The 20,815-nt window shown below is 39.0% G+C and overlaps 1 protein-coding gene across 7 annotated transcripts in view; it reads right to left on the reverse strand.

The window, feature by feature from the left end:
- ktn1 (kinectin 1) overlaps positions 1-20,815 on the reverse strand; it is a 91,115-nt gene that overhangs the window by 39,758 nt on the left and 30,542 nt on the right. For all 7 annotated transcript variants that reach the window (XM_052015717.1, XM_052015708.1, XM_052015674.1 and 4 more), the window contains 9 exons: positions 19,660-19,803; positions 16,510-16,604; positions 12,810-12,954; positions 11,651-11,762; positions 8,535-8,722; positions 7,270-7,338; positions 6,720-6,757; positions 5,653-5,734; positions 4,227-4,295 (listed from right to left, as the gene is read on the reverse strand). In XM_052015717.1, coding sequence (XP_051871677.1) covers positions 4,227-4,295; positions 5,653-5,734; positions 6,720-6,757; positions 7,270-7,338; positions 8,535-8,722; positions 11,651-11,762; positions 12,810-12,954; positions 16,510-16,604; positions 19,660-19,803 — 942 coding nt within the window. The remainder of the gene's footprint in view (positions 1-4,226; positions 4,296-5,652; positions 5,735-6,719; positions 6,758-7,269; positions 7,339-8,534; positions 8,723-11,650; positions 11,763-12,809; positions 12,955-16,509; positions 16,605-19,659; positions 19,804-20,815) is intronic.

Here is a 20,815-nt window from a genome sequence, read left to right on the forward strand (position 1 = left end):
AGTCGATAGAGTCCAGAAGGCTGCAACTTGTTCAGCTGGAAGCTGTGGTACTGTTCCTTAAGCTTCTGTGTTTGCCCTCATTATGACAGTGCAGGAGATCATAAACAGGTAGATCAAAAGTGGGAGAGAGAATTAATCTGGCAAGCAACCTGAAGCTCAGGGTCACCACAAAGTAGTCATCCAATCTGCATTTGGTCTCTTCCATGTAGAAGAGAGCAACGTCGTGAGACTAAATGCAGTGCACTAGACTGGAAGAAATGCAAGCAAATTGCTCCTTCACCTGGAAGGACTGTTTCGTTCATTGAATGCTGGGAAGAGGTAACTGAGATATTGCCACTTGTAAGGAATGGTGAGAATATTGTGACACTGTAACAGGGTACAGATAGATTTAGTGACTGGACAAAAGCTTGATAAATGGGGTTTAATGTGGGAAAGTGCAAGGTCATGCACTTTGGTAAGAGGAGTCAAGTTATTATCTAAGTGGATTAAGACTGCAAATAAGTACAGATGGATCAACGTGTCCTTTTGCATGAATCACAAAAAGTTAGTAGGCAGGTGCAGCAAGTAGTTAAGGCCAATGGCATAATGGCCTTTATTGCCAAAGGGTTGGAATTTAGAAATGGGAAATTTTGTTACAATTTGGACAGTCATACAGCATAGAACCCATTACATTCGTGCAAACCAGCGAGCACCCATCAATATTAATGCCATCTTCCAGCACTTGGCACATAGCCTTCTATGCCCAGGCAATTCAAGTGATCATCAAGATGCTTCTTAAAATGTTGTTAGTAACACTGCTTCCACCATCTTCTCAGGTTGTACATTCCAAGTACTTGCCACTTTTGTTGAAGGTCCCCCTCAGATGCACTCTAAATCTATTGCCCCTTACCCTAAATCCACATCCTGCCTCAGACAGGTGTCAAGCTAGCACTTGGGGAATTGAGTGCCGTGATGAATGAACACGAAATGACATAGCCTGATGCCTCCTCCATCACTGGGGACTTCAAATCATGCAAGCTTGAAGAAATTGCTGCCCAACTACCATCAACATGTCACCTTCAACCCCGGAGGACCAAACACACTCAATCACTGCTATACTACCATCAGGAATGCCTACCACTCCAACCCTCACCCACACTTCAGTAAATCTGACCACCTTGCTGTGCTGCTTCTTCCTGCGTAGAGGCAGAGACTGAAGAGCATGGTGCCAGAGGTGAGGACTATGAAGAGCTGGTCAAGGAAGGCAGAGGAACCAATACAAGACTGTTTCAAATTGATGGACAGGGCCGTGTTCAAGGATCTGTCAGCAGACCTGAATGAATGCCACAGTAGTAACTGACTTCATAAAGAACTGAGTGGATGAACGTATACCGACAAAAACATCCCGAGTCTTCCCCAACCAGAAGCCCTGAATGAACCAAGAGATTCTCAGTCTGAAGGCTACAACTCTGGTGTTTAGGATGGGCAATTCAGAGTCAAACAAGTCCAGGTACAACATCTGGAATGTTATCACAAGCAAGAAGAGACAATTCCAGACGAAACTGGAGTCACAGATGGATGTTCAACAGCTGTGGCAGGGCTTGCACGCTATCACTTCCTACAACGCAAAAATGGGTAGCATAAGCAGCAACAACGCATCGTTCCCAGCTGAGCTCAATGGCTTTTATGCATACTTTGGAAAGGGAGAATAATGACACACCTACAAGAGCCCCCACAGCTCCTGACGATCATGTGATCAGACTCTCCAAGGCCAACGTCAAAGCATCCTTCAAGAGGGTGAACCCATGAAAAGCATGCAGACCAGATGATGTACCTGGCTGAGTGCCGAAGACCCGTGCAGACCAATTGGCTGGTGTATTCAAGGACATCTTCAACCTCTCACTTCTGCAGTTGGAAATTCCCACCCACTTCAAAAGGGCATCTATAATATCAGAGCCCAAGAGCACAGTGACCTGCCTCAATGACTATACTCCAGTAGCACTTACATCAACTGTAAAGAAGTGCTTCAGGGGGATGACTTCGGCACAAATCAATTCCAGCCCCCGAAATGACCTGGATCCCCTTCAATTTGCCTATCGCCACAACAGGTCATCAGATGCTATTTCACTGGCTCTCCACTCAGTTCTGGATCACTCGGACAATAGTAATGCATGTGTCAGGCTGCTGTTCATTGACTACAGCTCAGTGTACAACATAATACCCTCCAAACTTATCACCAAGTTCCAAGACATGGGCCTCTGTACCTCTATTTGCAACTGGATCCTTACCTTCCTCATTGACAGACCTCAATCAGTACAGATCGGTAACAACATCTCATTCTCACTGATCATCAGCACAGGTGCATCTCAGGGCTGCATGCTTAGCCCCCTGCTCTACCTTTTACATCCGTGTGGCTAAAGCACAGCTCCAATACCATCTATAAATTATCCAACAACACTACTTTTGTTGGCCGAATCATGGGTGGTGATGAGTCAGCGTACAAGAGAGAGACAGAATGCCTGGTTGAGTGGTACCTCAATAACAACCTCACACTTAACATCAACAAAACTAAGGAGCTGATCATTTGCTTCAGAAAGAGGAAGTCAGGAGACCACGTGCTACTTCTAATTGGTGGGCCAGAGGTGGAGAGTGTGAGCAGCTTCAAATTCCTGGATGTTTACATCTCAGATGACCTGTCCTGGGCCAAACACATAGATGCAATCATGAAGGTGTGCCAGCATCTCTACTTTCTTATAAGCTTAATAAGATTTGGCATGTCACCAAATACCCTAACAAACTTCTACAAACGCACTGTTTGAAACATCCCAACTGGTTGCATCATGGCCTGGTACAGCAACTCCAATGCACAGGAATGCAAGAGACTGCAGAGAGTAGTGGACATAGCCCGGTCCATCACAGGCACAGCCCTCCCCACCATTGACAGCATCTAGGTGTTGTTGCCTCAAGTAAGTGGCATCTATCATAGAGAATCCCCACCATTCGGGTCACACCCTCTTCTCGCTGCTACCATCACGTAGGAGGTACAGAAGCCCAAAGTCCCACACCGCCACGTTCGGGAACAGCTACTTTTCTACAACTAATGGGTTCTTGCACCACCCTGCACAAGCCTAAGCCTAACCCTACCCCAGCAATGGAAGACTACAGACCACCTCGTGCACTACCATGGACTTGTCTCTGATTGTGTCTTTTTTTTTTTGCACTGAGGTCTTGTTTTTGCACAGTACATTTTTCCCCTCTTCACTGCCCTGTATAATTTATATTCTGTGGTGTCTGTACCTATATGCCTGTGATGCTGCTGCAAGTTTTTCCATTGTACCTATACCTCACCATAATTGTGCACTTGACAAAAAACTCTATTTTACTTGATCTATGTCCTCTAGTTTTATCTGGATATGGCAAAAAGTTTCCTGCAGTCTACCCTATATATACCCTTAACACACCTCAGTCATGTCCCCTTTTAACCTCCTCTGCTCCACAGAAAACAGATCTCCAGTCTCTTCTCATAACTGAACTGCTCCATCCCAGGCAACACCCTGGTGAATCTCCACTGCATCCTGTCCAGTGCTATCACCTCTTTCCTGTAGTGTAGTGACCAGAACTGCATGCAGTCGTTGTTGGCGAGGCCACACCTGGAGTACTGCACACATTTTTGATCACCTTACCCAAGAAAGGATATAGTAGCATAGAAGGCAGCACAAAGGACACTCACCAAGGTAACTTCTGGGATGAGAAGATTATCCTATCTTCTAAGAGAGGCTAAACAGATTGGGTTGGTATTCTTTGGAGTTCAGAAGAATGAGCAGCAATCTTATTGAAACCTGCACGATCCCAAGGAGGCTTGACTGGGCAAAATGTTTTGAATAGTGAGAATGTCTCTCAAACGAGACAGTTTCAAGACAAGGAACTGGGCACTGAAATTAGGGGTGCATAGAAATTTCTTCTCAAAGAGGCTAGCAAATTCTCTACAATGCATTGGCTTGATCATTAATATTTAAAGGGAGGTAGATAAATATTTGAAAGAGGAACTGAGGGCTATGGGGAACTGATAGAGTAGAGGCAAGGGAAAGTATGAACATTATATACAGATACTGTTAAGTTGGAACGCAAGGACCAGAGGAACTCTGTCCAGGAAAGGTTGCGAGAGCAGAGGTTTATATGCAGTGTATCAACAATGGCAGAGGGGAAGCTTCCTAAACTAAATATAGTTAAACTGCAAAATAACCTACCTGCTCAGATGTCTGAACTTGTAGCTTTTGTACTTCAGCTGTTAAAGTTTTCTTCTCTTTGTGCAAACTCTAAATACAAAATGGATACTATTATATTCTTTATTTATGAATCAATTAATGTGAAATATGCTTTCATGGGAAAAGGAACAATTTGTTTTCAGGTTGAAATCAAGTCAGCATTTGTAAGCCTAACATCAAACTTCCAATGTTGAGAACGACATATGTTGCAAAGTTCCATCTACTCTGCTGCATAGTTTCAACTCTCCCCAGAATATGCCATTTACACAAACTCAATTCCACAAGGAACCAAAACAACACAACTCCAAATTTATTTTTTCTTTAGGTCATCACTGCAGACTGGAAAAATGAGGGATCCAAAGAAACTAAAGCAATTAAATCTACAGTTTAACAATGATGGACTGTGAATTCAGTGGCCTTGTAAACTAAATTTAGATAAAATATACAAAATAATTAAAACTTGCTGCTCTTATCTCAATCCTTTTGCACATACGCATGAAGCTGAAGTTAAAAGCTCATCTGTTTTCATAGAACTGTTCAGACAATTTAAATGGAACAGTCAAGAGTTCAAACAACCTACCCAACTCGTGATGCCACAGAAGTGAATATAACACAAATATAAAATAGGAATCCAAAGTGACCAGCCTCTACCTGGAGGCAAATAAGTTATTTGGTTTTGCAATAACCTAAAAGGAGCATAAATTCAGTTATACTCTATGTGCTCTTCTGTGGATAGCAGGTCAGTAATTTTAAAAGGCAAATAAATCTGATATTTTACTGACACTTTGATTAAAAATTATGCCTAAAATTGCATATACAGAAATGACATTTTGGGAAAAAACTGAATTCCACTTTACAGCAGTAGATGACATCTTGTATTAATTGACGAGTCTAGGACAAGGCAAGATTGAATACTGTCCTCTGGCCGATCTGAATTTGAACTTGGTTATTTGAAGTTAAGTTAATTTAACACTGAATATTAGATTTGAACTTAGTTCCAACAAAAAGGATACTTGTATTATTTAATATTGTTGAAGCAAGTATGATCACATTTTAAAAATAAAAATACAAGACCCGATTCCCTATATCTACTTTACTAATGACCATAGTGATTAATGCAACAGTTTATCATGCCAAGTCAAAAAAGTGTGTCAAGGTTATTCCCCCCCCCCCACTAAATCACTAATAATAAAAATTGAGTAATCCATCTTTCTACATTATCTTTTCAAAAGAAATGTGAAGATGCAAGATTAAGATATTTGCTATTTTGAATGCAAAATATCATAGAAACATAAATCATTTTATTTTTGGAAACACCATTGTTGGAAATTTTTCCAAACACTTCACTGAAGTAACAATAAGGAAGTAAATACCAGGAAATCTGCTCCAGTTTAAAAATAGTATTTACCTGAATATCCTGTTCCTTTCTTGTTACATGAAGATGTAGAGATTCTTCCATTAACTTAATTTGTCTCTCTTTTTCTGCAATCCTTCAAATTGAAGCAAATTACATTAGTCATATCCGTAGCTCCAAATTTCCACTCATCTCATGTTAATCAAAAGTCCAGAATTATTAGTAGGAATGGATGAGTCTTCCATTCTTGCACTCAAATGCATTTTTTGCTCGATTCTGCAGTACTGACAGCCTTCAGACCACTCACAGTTTATGACTTTTGCAGCTACACCTGCATCATAACTTACATACCTTTTGCAAATATATAACCCATCTAAGATTTATGAACTAACCACAGATAAGTGACTTATGGCAGGATTTCCCTGATCTGCACGATCTAATTGGAACAAATCAGACTATTAAACAGAAGTCAAGAATTCAGCTGGCTTGCCCAACCACTTTTATGTATGTAAACTTCCAAACAGGAACCCAAAATGGTATGCCTCCATCTTGAGGCAAAATGGAAATTATTTTGCTTTTGGATGACCTAAATTACTCTCTTAAAAAAAGTGTATAACGGTATAGTAACTTTTACAGTAATTAACTTCCAGAAATTTTCCCAACTCTTCAATTTGATCACAAGTTAAGACCACAAATTAAGCAATATACAGAAATGAAATTTTGATTAGTACAAAAATATGTGCGCAACCGTTCTGGTCATGTTGATTAATTTGTTGACCTTCACAATTCATAGTTGATTGGCTGTGCCTGTGAAAATCAAGTGGTGGGAGCTACGTTGAGCAAGCTTTCCAAGAATAGATCCCACATTTTAATTTTCCTTCAGTTGCACAGAAGGTCATGCATCACATTTTAATCAGAATACAAGGCTAGTTGTGCCTCAGCCATATTAACAGAGAGAACTGCATTTTGCACAGAAGTGGATGCAATTTCACAGTTTATCTAGCCTGTGCATTTGATATCCAATGATCTGGTTTGCATTCATTATCAGGGTCCTTTATAATTGCCGAGCCAGTATTTTCTCATGATTGAGATGAAACTCGAGTTAATTCACTTTGACTTACTTCTTCTGCAACTCTTCAACTACACTAGCTGCTGAAGCCTACGGAAAAGAAAAAGAAAAAGATAATTTAGTAAATTGCATTCTTGAGCCTTAGAGAAGCTAAATTTTCTGCAGGATAATAAAAATAAACAAGCAAATGCAAAGAGTGCATTAACATCCATGTTTGCCAACAAACTTCGCCATGCCCAAAAGGACACAAGGTTTAGCGAGCAAAACAATAGCAAACTATTCTAGTCCTTCTCCACTATGTACACATTTCTGTATCTGTTTTGCAGAGAGGGTCTTGGTATCAACACAATGGGCCAAATAGCAGCCTTGAGTATTGTACAATTTCATAAGATAGACCAGAAGTAGATAGATTTCTGTGTCCTAGCTCAGGCATACAAAGCAAATGCAGAAATTGGGTAGTTCAGTAAACTAATGAGTAACACTGCTGCAATGCATCGAAAGAAAAAGCTGGAATCTACCAGTCATTTAATTTAAAGCTAGAAGGACAATTCACATTTTAGATATTGATAAATTAAAATTTAAATCTTCAAACATCTCTATACCTGAGTTGCCACTTGGGCATGAAGATTTTGGATTTGAGCACTCATGGTTTGTTTCTGTTCCAACAGATCCTTTTAATTTAAGAACACAGAAGAAATCATCAAAAATGGTTTAAGAAACATACAAAATGTTATTATGAAAATAATTGCATTTACTTATATCATCCATTTAGATGCCCTCACCCAAATGTCTTAATTGTGCTCACCCTAACGAGAGCAAAATGTTTTTTTTCCCTACTTATTCTACTTTCAATTGATGTAGGGCTCCTCCCACTTCCTAGTTGCATCCAAAGTCTTCAGAGACATGAATCTTGATTAGATCCAAGTTTTCTTTCCTCAAACTAGGCAGAAAACCAAGATCTAAATAGATTTGTGAAATATATTAAGGGAGAAGCAGATAAATCATCTTTTGCTTCATGGAAACAGAATTTTCTCCCCTCATATTACAAATCAAAAGATTCACAGAAGGTTAACTGTTCAATTTTAGGAAGTTATGGGAATTACACTATTTAATGGAGATTATACTGAAGACCACACTGATTTCCAAATCAACTACAAAATAGCTGATGAAAGATCTACAGGCTTGAAGTTCCTACAACTGAACAATATTCTATGTAAAATCCAAACACAAAGCCTTCATAATAGACAACATTCGTTTCTCATTAACGATAGTACCCTTCACTTTTCCAAAAAGTAATCAGCCACAGTGATTTTTTTCACTTTACTATAAGTGAATAGCTTTGTATTAATGGAGGCACAGAATACAAGAGTTTGAAGTCAATGTTAGAGCTGTATGCAGCACGGAAGGTGGTTATCGTGGGATGAAAACTATTGATAAATGCTGCTGGCACAATAAAATTGGTTGGATTGAGAATGGGTGAGAAAGTGCTACACTTTAATAGTGAACTATCCCTGACCGAAAAGAACCTTTTGGCCTCTGGAAATGTTTTCCAATTCTCCTTCCCTTAAAGGCCAGAACAGCACATGGAACATCACTAAAACTATGCAATAATTCACTACCTATGCCACAACAAGTCAGAAAGGTTTTCACCACTACATCCACATGGCATAATATTTATTATTGGTTAAAGATGACCTCTAGGAAGAATCATTGTTCAAGAACAACCAGCTGAAAAATGGAATAAGAAAATTTTTTTTGTGTTTGTTCTACTTTGTGCGCTTTTTGGTTGAGAGTACACCAGGTGGAGATGTACAATAGGGGAAACACTTTTTTCTAAAGGAAACGGGAAACTTAGCTTTGGCAATACCTGCACCTGGATCTTCAGAGCATCATCTGCAGTAGCTCGCTTTTGTTCTGCATTTACCAGCTGCATCATCTTTTGTTCCAGTTGTTGCTTAGATAACATGGTATCAGTGAGCTTACTGTGCAAACTCTGCAACTCTTTGCTTTTATTGCCAATTTCATTTTCAGCAACCATAAGTTTACTTTGTAAATCTAAAATAAAGATACAAAATAGCCACAATTAACAAATTAAAAGACACTTTGAACTTGAACAGTCCTATTTTAAAAGGTCTGCCTATCATGTTTACAACATTATCTCACCATTTTACAAATGCCAAATTTCCCTGCAGCTGAACTGTTGGCAGCTTTTCAAAGTATACAAGTTGTCAGTCACATTCCTTTTGGTGCTCTAATAACATAAACCTTGAAAAGTTATAGCAATAGTCTCATGTAGACAACCAAGCAACAATAAATAAACACGAGTTTCCATTGCTAACTGCATGCAAAAAAACTTACCATTCACATGAAGAACACACAAACCCAAATTTTGGTCTGAGAGCAATGGTGAGACTAACTGTACTCGCAGCTATTATGAAGCAAATTCCATTGCAGCCAGTGCCTGCAGAAATCAGGAGGCTGTTGTCTTGGTTACCCTATTTCCCCACAGGTTTTCATCTGATACAATATTCAGATGCACAAAGAAAGGGAAGTTGTGGTGCACTTGTATAGAACACCAGATGAAGGTTTACTGCTATATGGATAGATTGGAGAAACTATGGTCATTTTCCCCAAGAGCTGAAAAGATTGAAAAAATATTTGAGTGTTCAAAATTGTGAAGATTCCAAAGTAAATGGACTGGATTGTGCCACTACAGCCACTGGTTTCAAAAGGAATTACCAGGTTTTTAGCCATTCCTGCTGAAGCAATTCCAGACAACTTCAAGATCAAGTCCAGAATGTCCTGAGTGACATATTCCAGAATGCTGTTTGACAGTGGCAGGAGAATGCACAATACTGATTCCAGACAGTCAAACCCAATCTAGGATTAGAATCTCTAATCGTAATAGGAAATCCCATCCTGAAGGTTCAGTGGAAAAAGACAAGTGACCTTTATTTTAGAAACTGCTTTCCTGAGTTTTAATGTGTTAATCATTAAAAGTTATAATTTCTAGCAATTTTTAAATTTTTTTTATATACATAAATGCCACTGAATGTCAAAGACAAAAATTCAAAGGCCTGACGGTTGTGATGCAAAATAAAGCTCCACCCCTGCCGGGTAAATGGATCAAAAGTGAACAGAAGATTGCTCTACCTGCTGTAACCAACAAACCACAGGCAGAGCTAAATACTGGGGGCTGTTAGTTTTAATCGCTCATTTTCATTTGGCATGGACACAATGGGCTGAATGGCTGCCTCCTGTGCCATAAATTTTTCTTAACCAAAATACAAAGCCTAATGGGCAGTTGAAAAAAAAACTGAAAGGTAAAGAGGTACAGGATGAAGAGAAAACAACACATTTACACACAAATCAAAAATAAAAATGAACTGCGGTTTCTGGAAATCTGAAATAAAAACAAAGTGTGAGGAATAAAAAGGCAGCAAGTCAGGCAGCATTTGAGGAAAGAAACAGTAAAATGTTTCTGGTAGAAGACCCATCATCTCTTTCCACAGATGCTACATGATCTATTGGTGTTTCCAGCATCTTTAATTTATGAAAGCCAGCGAGTATAAAGAGCCAACCCAAGAGTACAAGGGCTGATGTATAACACATCAATCAAACATGGGTAAAAAGGCAAACAAGATTCTTACATGCAGCATCACATCCATAAGCCATTGTGACAATGCAACTGAAAAAAAAAGTTCCAGAAAGTTACTGGGGGAGTGGTGGGGAGAAGAAAAAAAAAATCAGTGGTGGGGAGAACCAGCAGCTTTAAATTCCTGGGCGTTAACATATCGGGTGACCTGCCCTGGGCACCTATGCACACAGATGAAATCATAACGAAAGCCCGCCAATGCTAACGTCTCTCAGGAGGTTAACCTTGTCACCAAACACTCTGACAAACTTCTACAAGTGTACTGTTGAAAGTATCCTGACTGGTTGCAAAATGGTCTGGTAAAGCAATTCAAATGCATGTGAACGGAAGAAGCTGCTGAGAGTAGTGGACTCTGCCCAATACATCATGGGCACATCCTTCCCCGCCATCAGTAGTATCTATAGGAGGCAATAACTCAAGGCGGCAACATCATTCAACAATCCCCACCGTCTGGGCCATGCCATCTTTTTGCAGCTACCATCAGGCAGGAGATACAGAAGCCTGAAGTCCCACACCAACAGGTTCAAGAACAGCTGCCTATTTGGTTCTTGAACCAAACGCCAAGACCCTAATCACTCTGGTTACCAACACTATGACCACTTTGCACTAAAATGGAATTTGTTTTTTGTTCTAATTACATTCTCTCTTTTAAAAAATGTGTACAATTTATAAAAAAATTGTTTTTCTTGTCAATGCTGCTTATATGAAGCTGTGTGCCTGCGATGCTGCTGCAAGTTTTTCATTGCACCTGTGCATATGACAATAAACTCGACTTTGAGATGGAATTTCTACAGAAACTTACTTAATCCCCACAAAACATGCCCAAGTCAGAAAGAACAGTTCTCAGTTCTGACGAAGGATCTTTAACCTGAAATGTTAATTATGTTTCTCTTTCCACAGATGCTCCCTGCATTGCTGAGTGTTTCCAGTATTTCTCTTTATTTCAGATTTCTAGCATCTGCAAATTTTTTTTTGATGCTCATAAGAAATGGAATGGTAGACAGCCCAGGAGCTATGAAGGCAGTGATCTTCAGACAATCTATCTCAAAAGGAGTGCATATTCAGGGAGCAGTTTACAATAACTGTTGAGAGACCAAGTGCAGAGATCTCTGCAGTTTATTTAATCTTATTCTAAAATTTGCTGAGATATCAGATGACAAATGGTATTCAGTCCACCAATGAAACATTGGTTTACTGAGACATTCAAATGAATAAGTATTTTGAAGCACTATCGAATGGTAACAGGCAACAAGCATAGGGAACAATGAAACTTTAAAGAGATAGCAGCCTCTAATAGCCCAGAGATGAGCATCTGTTGCAATAAATACCTTGTTTTGCATTCTGAACTTCTGTTAGCCTTTTCTCATGCTCTGCTGTTATGTTCCTGAGATATTTCTGCACATCCTCTTTTCTCCTTTCAGTTTCCTCCTGCAGCTTCGTCTTTGTGAATAAAAGTAGGAATTAATGTAGCTTACCTTCCAAATCATTAAAAACATGTAAACAGAAAGAGTCTAAAAGCCCATATAAAGTTATCTACAAATATATTTTATCTCCTGACACAAAGAATATTGTAGTCCACAGATAAATGCAAAATATCCAGTTCAGCTACTCAGCCTAATTCAAAACTGAACTATTAGTCTCTCGTCATGATGTTCATCTTGTTCCATGGAAAAAGAATGAGCATTAGGCCATCTTTAATTTGGAGTGCAAGGTAACTCTATTCCTTACAGTGTACAGGGAAGTATACTTAATGGGCTATGCCAAGGAAGAAAGAAATCAATGTCAATATTGTTAATAGATTAACAAACAAGAATGGAATAGAGGATCACTAAAATTTGTAATCAGCACCAGAACAGGTAACAAAATTAAAAGGACATATGGAAAGGGCAGAAAAATGGGACAGCGTGGTTGGCTGTTTCAAAGAGTAATCAAAGGGCGGCATGGCCCAAATGAATTTCTGTACCAGAGATCCTAGCTTTTAAGCAGAGTTTTAGTGTGGTATTCAACATGGGATGATAGAGTTAAGCCAAATAAGATTTATACATGCAACACTGTAAGAGTGCAACTGAAGAAAATTCCTGTAAAAATTGTGGGAAGCAAACTTAAACCATTTTTAAATATGGAATCTGTTCATCTTATCACCTGGTATTTAACAAAAAAGACAAAAAATGCAAAGGACAAAATTGATTTAACTAAACCCAGAAAAAAAGTTTTAAACTAAAAAAAAAAGAAAAACTCATTGGATAAAATCAAAACAAAATGTAATGGAAGATGTCAATCAACAACTTCTGCAAATAATTAGAAAAACAGGTGGAATTCATGAAATTCACACTGGGGTCAAAAGATTAATCCTTGCTGCAGTTTACAAGCTTATGTTACCAAAGTACAGAATGTTGAGCATACAAAGCACCTGCTGAGAATATTTTAGCAAGTCCATTCCATCGAATTGTTATTCAATTTTCTTACTAATTTGTTATCTCTTTATACCTGGAGTTGTTGAACTGTCTGTTCATAGGAAACTTCCAGATTCTTTTTCTGTGCCTCTTCCTGCTGAAGGCGATTTGTTTTCTCTGTAAATTCATTCATTAATCTCGCATAGTCTTGCCGCAGTTTGTTTAGTTCTGTTGATTGCCTACATTCAACATTTATATATAAAAAAAACAAATTAGTGGCTTTAAGCAGCATTCTGTACAAACCCAAATTGTATTTAACCTATTTGGCAGCACATCTTGTGCTAAAGCAGAAAAAAGTGCTATTTAATGATCAGGCTATAAGTTTGCATTTCACGAGTAATTTAATATCTGAAATTTTCCACACATTTTGTCACTAAATTGAACTACTTTTCAAATACCAGAAGTATATCATGGGATTGATAGAGGGAGAATACACACCACCAGCATAGCAAATAATGAAAACAAGCTTCTCCAATTGGGGAATTTAAAAGGAAAAATGAAGCTATTTGCATAATTATGCCGACTTCATTTTTTAAATCTTCTTGGGATGACAACATGTACTGATGGGGAAAGAGGGAAAGGAGACAGACATACATTGGGAACAAGATAGAAGAACACTTGGACAACTGCTCATACAAACCCAAGGTAGTTGGGTAACAAGAAAACATTGGGAAGCAAAAGAGCCTGGATCATTCTGGAAGGTAACAGTGTGAAGCATTGTGGGATAAATCAGTTATAAATTGAAAAAAATTACTTTTCCATTTCACTTCAATAGAAAGTACATCATTGCGATCTAATGTGTACTGCAGCTCAGAACCAAATTGAATATTCCAGACAAAAGATTCTACAGATGCTGGAATCCAGAACAATACAAACAAAATGCTGGAGGAACTCAGCAGGTCAGGCAGCATCTATGGAGGGAAATAAGCAGTCGACGTTTTGTGTCGAGACCATTCATTAGGACAGGAAAGGAAGAGGGCAGAAGCCAGAATAAAAAGGTGGTGGGGAGAAGCACAAGCTAACAGGTGATAGGTGATTCCAGGTGAGGTGGGGGTTGGTGGGGGTGGAGAAAGAGCAGATGTGCCTGTGATGGGATCCCGTTGGAAATGGCAGAAGTTGCAGAGCATGACATATTGGATGCGGAGGCTCGTGGGGTGGTCGGTGAAGACAAGGAGAACCCTCATCCTGTTACGTCGGGGGTGGGGGAGGGCAGACATGCAGGGAATGGAGAAGGTGCAGGTGAGGGCTGCATGATAGTGGTAGAAGGGAAACCCCGCTTACTGAAAAAAAAGGACATTTCAGATGTCCTGGAATGGAAAGCCTCATCATGAGAACAGATGTGGCAGAGGAACTAAGAGAAGGGAATAGCATCCTTACAAGTGACAGTGTGGGAAGAGGTGTAGTCAAGGTAACTGTGTGAGTCAGTGGTTTTGTAAAAGATGTGAGTGGTTAATCAGTCTCCAGAGATGGAGACAGAGATTCAGAAAGGGGAGAGAGGTGTCAGAGATGGACCAAGTAAATTTGAAGGCAGGGTGGAAGTTGGAGGCAAAGTTGATGAAATTGATGAGCTCAGCATGGGTGTAGGAAGCAGCACCAATGCAGTCGCCAATGTAGCGGAGAAAAAGTTGGGGAGCATTACTGGTGTCAACTTGGAACGTGGACTGTTCCACATAGCCAATGAAAAGGCAGGCATAGCTGGGGCCCATGTATGTGACCATGGCTACTGCTTTGTTTCGGAGAAAGGGGGAGGAGGGCAAGTGTCACGGATATAGGTGGGAAAGGACTGGACTAAGGGGGACAAAATGGAGTCGAGACACGAGGGCACGAGTTCAGTGGGGCAGGGACAATATTCTAGTTGGTATTGGTATATTATTGTCACTTGCACCAAGGTACAGTGAAAAACTTGTCTTGCATACTGTTTGTACAGATCAATTCATTACACAGTGCATTGAGGTAGTACAGGGTAAAAACAATAACAGAATACAGAGTAAAGTGTCACAGCTACAAGGAAGTGCATTGCAGGTAGACAATAAGGTGCAAGGTCATAACAAGGTGGATTTTGAGGTCAAGAATCCATGTTGAACATTATATTAGCTATTGACAGTAAATTTTCTCTTAAAAAGCTAAAATTGTAAAACAGCAAGCCAAGTACAAGGAAATGCAAACCAAGTTATTCCAGAATTGGAGGAGACCAGAGAGGTCAGCTCAAATTCATGAATACAATCCTCTGAAATCTAACAGTACTCAAGGCAGCAAAATAATTACTTTAGTTGCAAATACAAGGCACCTTTCAGGGACCAAGCATTTAATCACACAGATAAAAACAGTCACATTCAATCCAACAAGATTCTAATTATACAAAGTGCTGATAGCATTCAGCAGGTCAGTGTGTTTTCAGCATTTTCTTTTATTTCAGATTTCCAGCACTTGCAATTTTGATATACAATATTTTAATTGTCATTTTTCTATGAAATTAAAAAAATGTTTGCTTCAAGTTGAAGTTATACAGTTGACTTATACTTCCTGACATTAAAATATTTGTCCAAGCTGCAATCTGAAGTTGGACTTAAACTTTAAATGCATTACCATGTTAGCTTACTTTTCACAAAAATGATTTCATCTTAATCAACTATGAGACATGTGGAAGTTCAATCAACCTTAATCACTTTTTCATTAATAAATAACTGCAAAATATTAAAAGGAGATATCTTTAGCAGTCCCCAAGGGTTGAAGGCAATTTGCTTCCATTTCAATTCTGTGGATTTACAGACTCTGCCACAGATGAGGCAGGTGGTATTTAACAGGGTGCTAGTGAAGGAGCTGGTCAAACTCCTATAGAGTTTTAACTTAATATGGAATTGTTGGCATATCCAAAAATGGTTAGATCATCTAAAAGAACCTACCACTGCAGAAGTACTTCAGGATATTCCTGGTTGAAGAGCTCTCTTCTGAATGCCCACCAGATGGATGGAATCCACACTGATACGGGGAGCTACTCTTCAGTGGTTAAGGATATCCCTTGCAATGACTTGCCTTGTGGTAGATAGCAAGGAGACCCTTTTGCAGATATCATAATAGACTGGTGTTTTGTGAAAATGGTCATAGTTATGGCATAATTGTAACATCCATAATCCATTTCAGTAGCATGGAAAACCCTGTAAACAACAGCCAAGCTGCTCTAAGCAGAGATCTAGTGTTACTTGCAGGGGCTGCGCTGAGCAAGCAGGGTGTTAGATTATCTAGGATAGGGTGAATAGTGACAAGGTTGGGGTAATCACATAAACTTGTTTAATCCCAGTCCAGTTGCAGAAGACATCAATCTTAGATCTTCTATTCAAGACAGTAGCTGCCATATCATTGTGTAGAAATCTTAGCACAGTGACTTCAGCCGATAACCAAGACATTGGAGGACTGATCCACAAAACATCACAATTTAAGGATTTGAGTGCCTTGACAGGTCAATGAATGCAAGGCATAGTTCTCACTTTAGTTCCCAAAAAATTTCTGGACCTTCCTAGCAGTGCAGATTATGTCTGCAGTGCCCCAGATGGATGGAAGCCACTGGGTTTCCAGGAAAATCTTCTCAATGATGCAGGCTGTTTTGGATATTGTGGCCCAGGGCCTTGTCTAAAATCATGGGTTTGAATCACTTTAATGGAAATAATAAACAACATAACAGCATTTAATTAAGAATTTGTGGTTATCATTTTAGCTCCAAGATGAAAGATACTCACTTGCTTTCCATTTGACTGGGTGCTTTGCTCACAGCATCCCTCAAGATTCTGTTTTCTTGTTTCAATGCTTCCGTTTGATCTTGAAGTTGGCGAAACTGAATGAAATTTCATTATTATAGAAGTGATTAATCTTTGCAAATTTACAGTACGGATCAAGTTGTGAGATTAGCAACAGTATTTGGAAAAACAACAAAAAACTCAGCGAAAACAAACAGCATGTGCCTTCTCCACTTTGAATAATCATGGGCCAGAAATTCCCAGGAGTGACTGAGCATTTTGCAGTTCTCCAAGGACGCTCTGAGCACGTCTTTGAATCATTTCCTCCGTCTATCCAGTAATCTCTTGCCATAACAGAATTCAAAATAATGTGTCACTTTTGGGAATACAGTACCCGGCATGCAGAAAGTTGACATGAAAACTTGCCTTTTAATGCAAAGGAGTGGAGTACAAAAGTAGGGAACTTCTGCTGCAACGGTATAGGACTTTGGCAAGAGGACACGTGGAGAACTGCATGTAGTTTAGGTTTCAAGGATAAAATTTTCTTAGTAGAGAGCTTTGCTAAATTTATTATCAAGATAAAGGAATTGTTTTACAAGCAAGGATTATGTAGATTGGGCCTTTACTCTCCAGAATTTTTTTTAAAAAAAAGAAAAATGGGAGATGATCTTAGTGAAGTATACAAAGGTTTCAAGGGGCTGAATCGGTAGATGTCACAAGGATTCCTTGAATGGCATAATCTAGAACTAGACTTGGAGACAAAGGGATGTCTGTTCAAGGAATGATACGAGAAGGAATTTCCCCTCTGAGAAGGCTGCTGATCTCTGGATTTTCTATGCCAGAGGAGTTGTGGAAGCTGAGTTATCATATATATTCAAGATTGAGATTTTAATTTACTGGGGAATCAAGGGTTATGGAGATCAAATATCAAAGTCAAGTCAAACAGGTCAAGTGTAACTTACTGGATGGCAGAACAGTCCACAGAACTCTCTGGCCTATTCCCATTTAACAAGAACTTGCATTCCTTGAGTACTTACATTTCTTGTTCTAATTATTTCACTTTGATATTTAAAGTACTTTTAGATTGTTTTTAAATGAGAGAGTTACACAGTACAGAAATGGGCCCTTCAGCCCAAATCTTCCATGCTGACCAAGAAGTCTATCCGACTTAGCCTGTGTTTGGCCCATATCCCTCTAAACTTTTCTATCCATAAATTAGTTACTTAATTTTTAATATTTTTTAAAAATGTTTACAGAGATATTAAAAATCACTCACTGCTTTTACAGCCAGCAAAGCCCCACTGCACTAGTAGAGGCCCTGTTGCCATCCAAACGGCAATACTGGAGTCCAGTATTCTAATGCCAGCATTGTAGCCCTCTGCATCCAAAGAGTGAAAAATGGGTATAGGGAAAGGCACAAGGGGCTCTCAGCAGGGGTAGCAAGTCAATAAATCATAGGGGCACATACCATAATCTTTCAATGCTCTCCAAGTAAGAGCTTAGTGCAAAGGACTGCAATGGTGAACACTACTCGCTTATTCAAAGGGAAACAACAATTAGCCCTGCAACTATGAGCTAGTTAGTTTAACCACAATGGTGGGAAGGTTTTCAGAAACACTGATCCAGAACATGATTAATATTCACCTGGTGGAAAATAATTTAATTAAGGCAAGCCAGCACAGGTTTGTTATGAGGAAATTGTGTTTAAGCAATATGACAGAAAGTTTCAATGAGAGAATACAAAGGAAGGTAATGCAGTTTGATGTGTACATGCACCACCATTAAGCTTTTGATAAGGTGCATCACAGCAGACTCACCACCAAAGTTGAACAACGTGGCCTAAAAGGACCATTGACAGCATGGATAAGACCTTGGTTAAGTAACAGACAGAGAGCTATGTATGATATTTTCTTTGGACCGGAGGAAGGTGGACGCTAGCATTCCCCATGTAACAGACAGAGAGCTATGTATGATATTTTCTTTGGACCGGAGGAAGGTGGACGCTAGCATTCCCCATGTATCGAAGTTAGTCCATTGCATTTATTTTTAATCTATATTAGTGATCTGACTTGGAGGGTGCATGTCCCAATTTCTAATTGTGCCATCTGCACATCACTTGGCAGTGTCATGAACTGCGAGAAGTTGCAGCAGGATATAAACAGTTCGATGAAATGGGCAGATAGAATTTGTAATCCAGAAATGCAACATGATGCATTTTGGTAGAAAGAATGAAGGGAGTCAAATAGAATAAAGAACATGTAACTAAAATGAGTTTGGGAGCAGAAGGAGCTGGGTTTTTGTGTGTACTAAACAGAACATATTGAGAAAGTAGTTAACAAAAGAACAAATAAATTCTGGACTTTAACAGAATCATAGAAAATAAAAATAGGAAAGTCATACTGAACCTTTATAGTGCGCCACTCAGCCGTAACTGGAATACTGTGTTCAATAATGATAGTCTCATTATAGGAAGGATATGAAGATATCAGAGGGGAGTCCAGTAAAGATTTATGAGAATGACCTCTGGGATGAAGGACTAGAGTTACAAGGATAGACAGAAAGGCCGGAATTGTTTTCTCCAAAAAAGAGGACAGAGGGTAGATCTGATAAAAGTACGAAAAACAATGAGAAGTCTGGACAGAGTGGCTAATCAGACAGTTCTTATTGCTAAAGGGGTCAAGTCCAAGAGATCACAGGTACAAAATAAAAGGAAAGAACTAGGAACAATTTTCCCTCATGTCACTTGTGTGTTTGTAATCCCGAATATACTGCTGATACGCGCAGTGGAGGTAGATTCCACTTTGGCCTTCAAAAGTGATATTAGATAAATATATAGTGTGGAAAAATTTGCAAGGCTTCAGAGAAGGAGCCTAGGGGTGGAACAAGAGAGTTCGTGCAGACATATTGGTCTGAATGGTCTCCTTCTGTGATGTAACCATTCTACATTAAACTCTGGCCCTTAAGTACAACATTTACAATAAACCCTCCTTGCTGAGGAACATTCTCCTATTTTAGTCCTTTCAAACTGAGCTGGCCTCTTTAAATAAGTTGAAGAGCAAAAATGATAAACACAAGCATGCATTTTAGTGGGCAATTCAAATCTGCAAAACCCACTAGTTAGAGATTCTAAATGAGAATTAGATTTTGACTTGCCTGCATCTGGGTTTCATTCATATGATCTTGGTAGCTGACCTGCAGCTTGTTTTGCAGAGCTCCCAGTTCCTTTTCAAGAGCACTGCGTTGTTCCCTGAACTTGGTCTCAACTACATTAGCCTTCTGCTTTTCTGTCACCAACTCCTAAAATAATTACCACAATCACAGTTAAAACAAGACCAGAAAAATCTGTATCAGTACTGCCCATGATCTCGACAGTATTTTCTCAGAATGATTGTGAAAAGAAGAACACACATAGTAATTATTGAAATCCGAATGCAGATCTGCACAGCATTTCTTGCAATAGTCACTCGTTTAAGACAACCCCAAAAATTCAAGTGGACAAAGCATGCTATCTTGTAAGATAAATGCTCGAGTGAAGGAAGCATGCATGTTTATTGCAATAATTTAGACATCTAGATTCATTTATCTGATGATACTTTATCTAGAATATTTAGGAAGCCATTGGGAAATTTAATTCACGATGTACAAGAATAGCTTCATAAAAACTAAAACCCAGAAAATGTACCAATGGTAACATCTATGATGAATTTAAACACGAGTCTTGAAGGAAAGGACGTTCAAAGGCAGAATATCGATAAGAGTTTAAAAGTGTTCCCATGATAACACAACAGATATCAGAAATGTTACACAATAATTATATGCAACAACAAAAAGTTAAAACAGTAAAGCACCATAAACTTATCTTGATATAAATAGTGGTCATAATTTCTGCTTAAGAGTTAGAAATAATTCTAAGAGCAGAATAGAATAGGAATTTATATAGGTCTCCCCCGCCCATGTCAGAATGGGCCGCTTTAGAGAATAATGTTTTACTTTATAGGATAGAGCATATACATTTGGCTTCATATGGTTCAACTTGATAGCTGTTGGCATTTTTCTTAAAGGGCAATTGAAATAAGGATCCAGTAAAAAATTGGCAAATATATTTTCTACTATCCTATTTAAAAGTTATACTGTACATAAGATCCCTGTTAATCTCCAAGACCGACTCGACAGCAAGCCTCCAAGGGCACCTGAATAAAATACCACCCAAGTACAATCGATATGAGGTGCACTGAATGAAACCCACTTTATCATTTGTTTTGTAAGTTACTGCAAATGTACCCAACTGCTTCTAACCATTTCAAAACTC

The sequence above is a fragment of the Pristis pectinata genome, chromosome 1, assembly GCF_009764475.1.
Source record: "Pristis pectinata isolate sPriPec2 chromosome 1, sPriPec2.1.pri, whole genome shotgun sequence".
In the NCBI taxonomy this organism is placed as follows: domain Eukaryota; kingdom Metazoa; phylum Chordata; class Chondrichthyes; order Rhinopristiformes; family Pristidae; genus Pristis; species Pristis pectinata.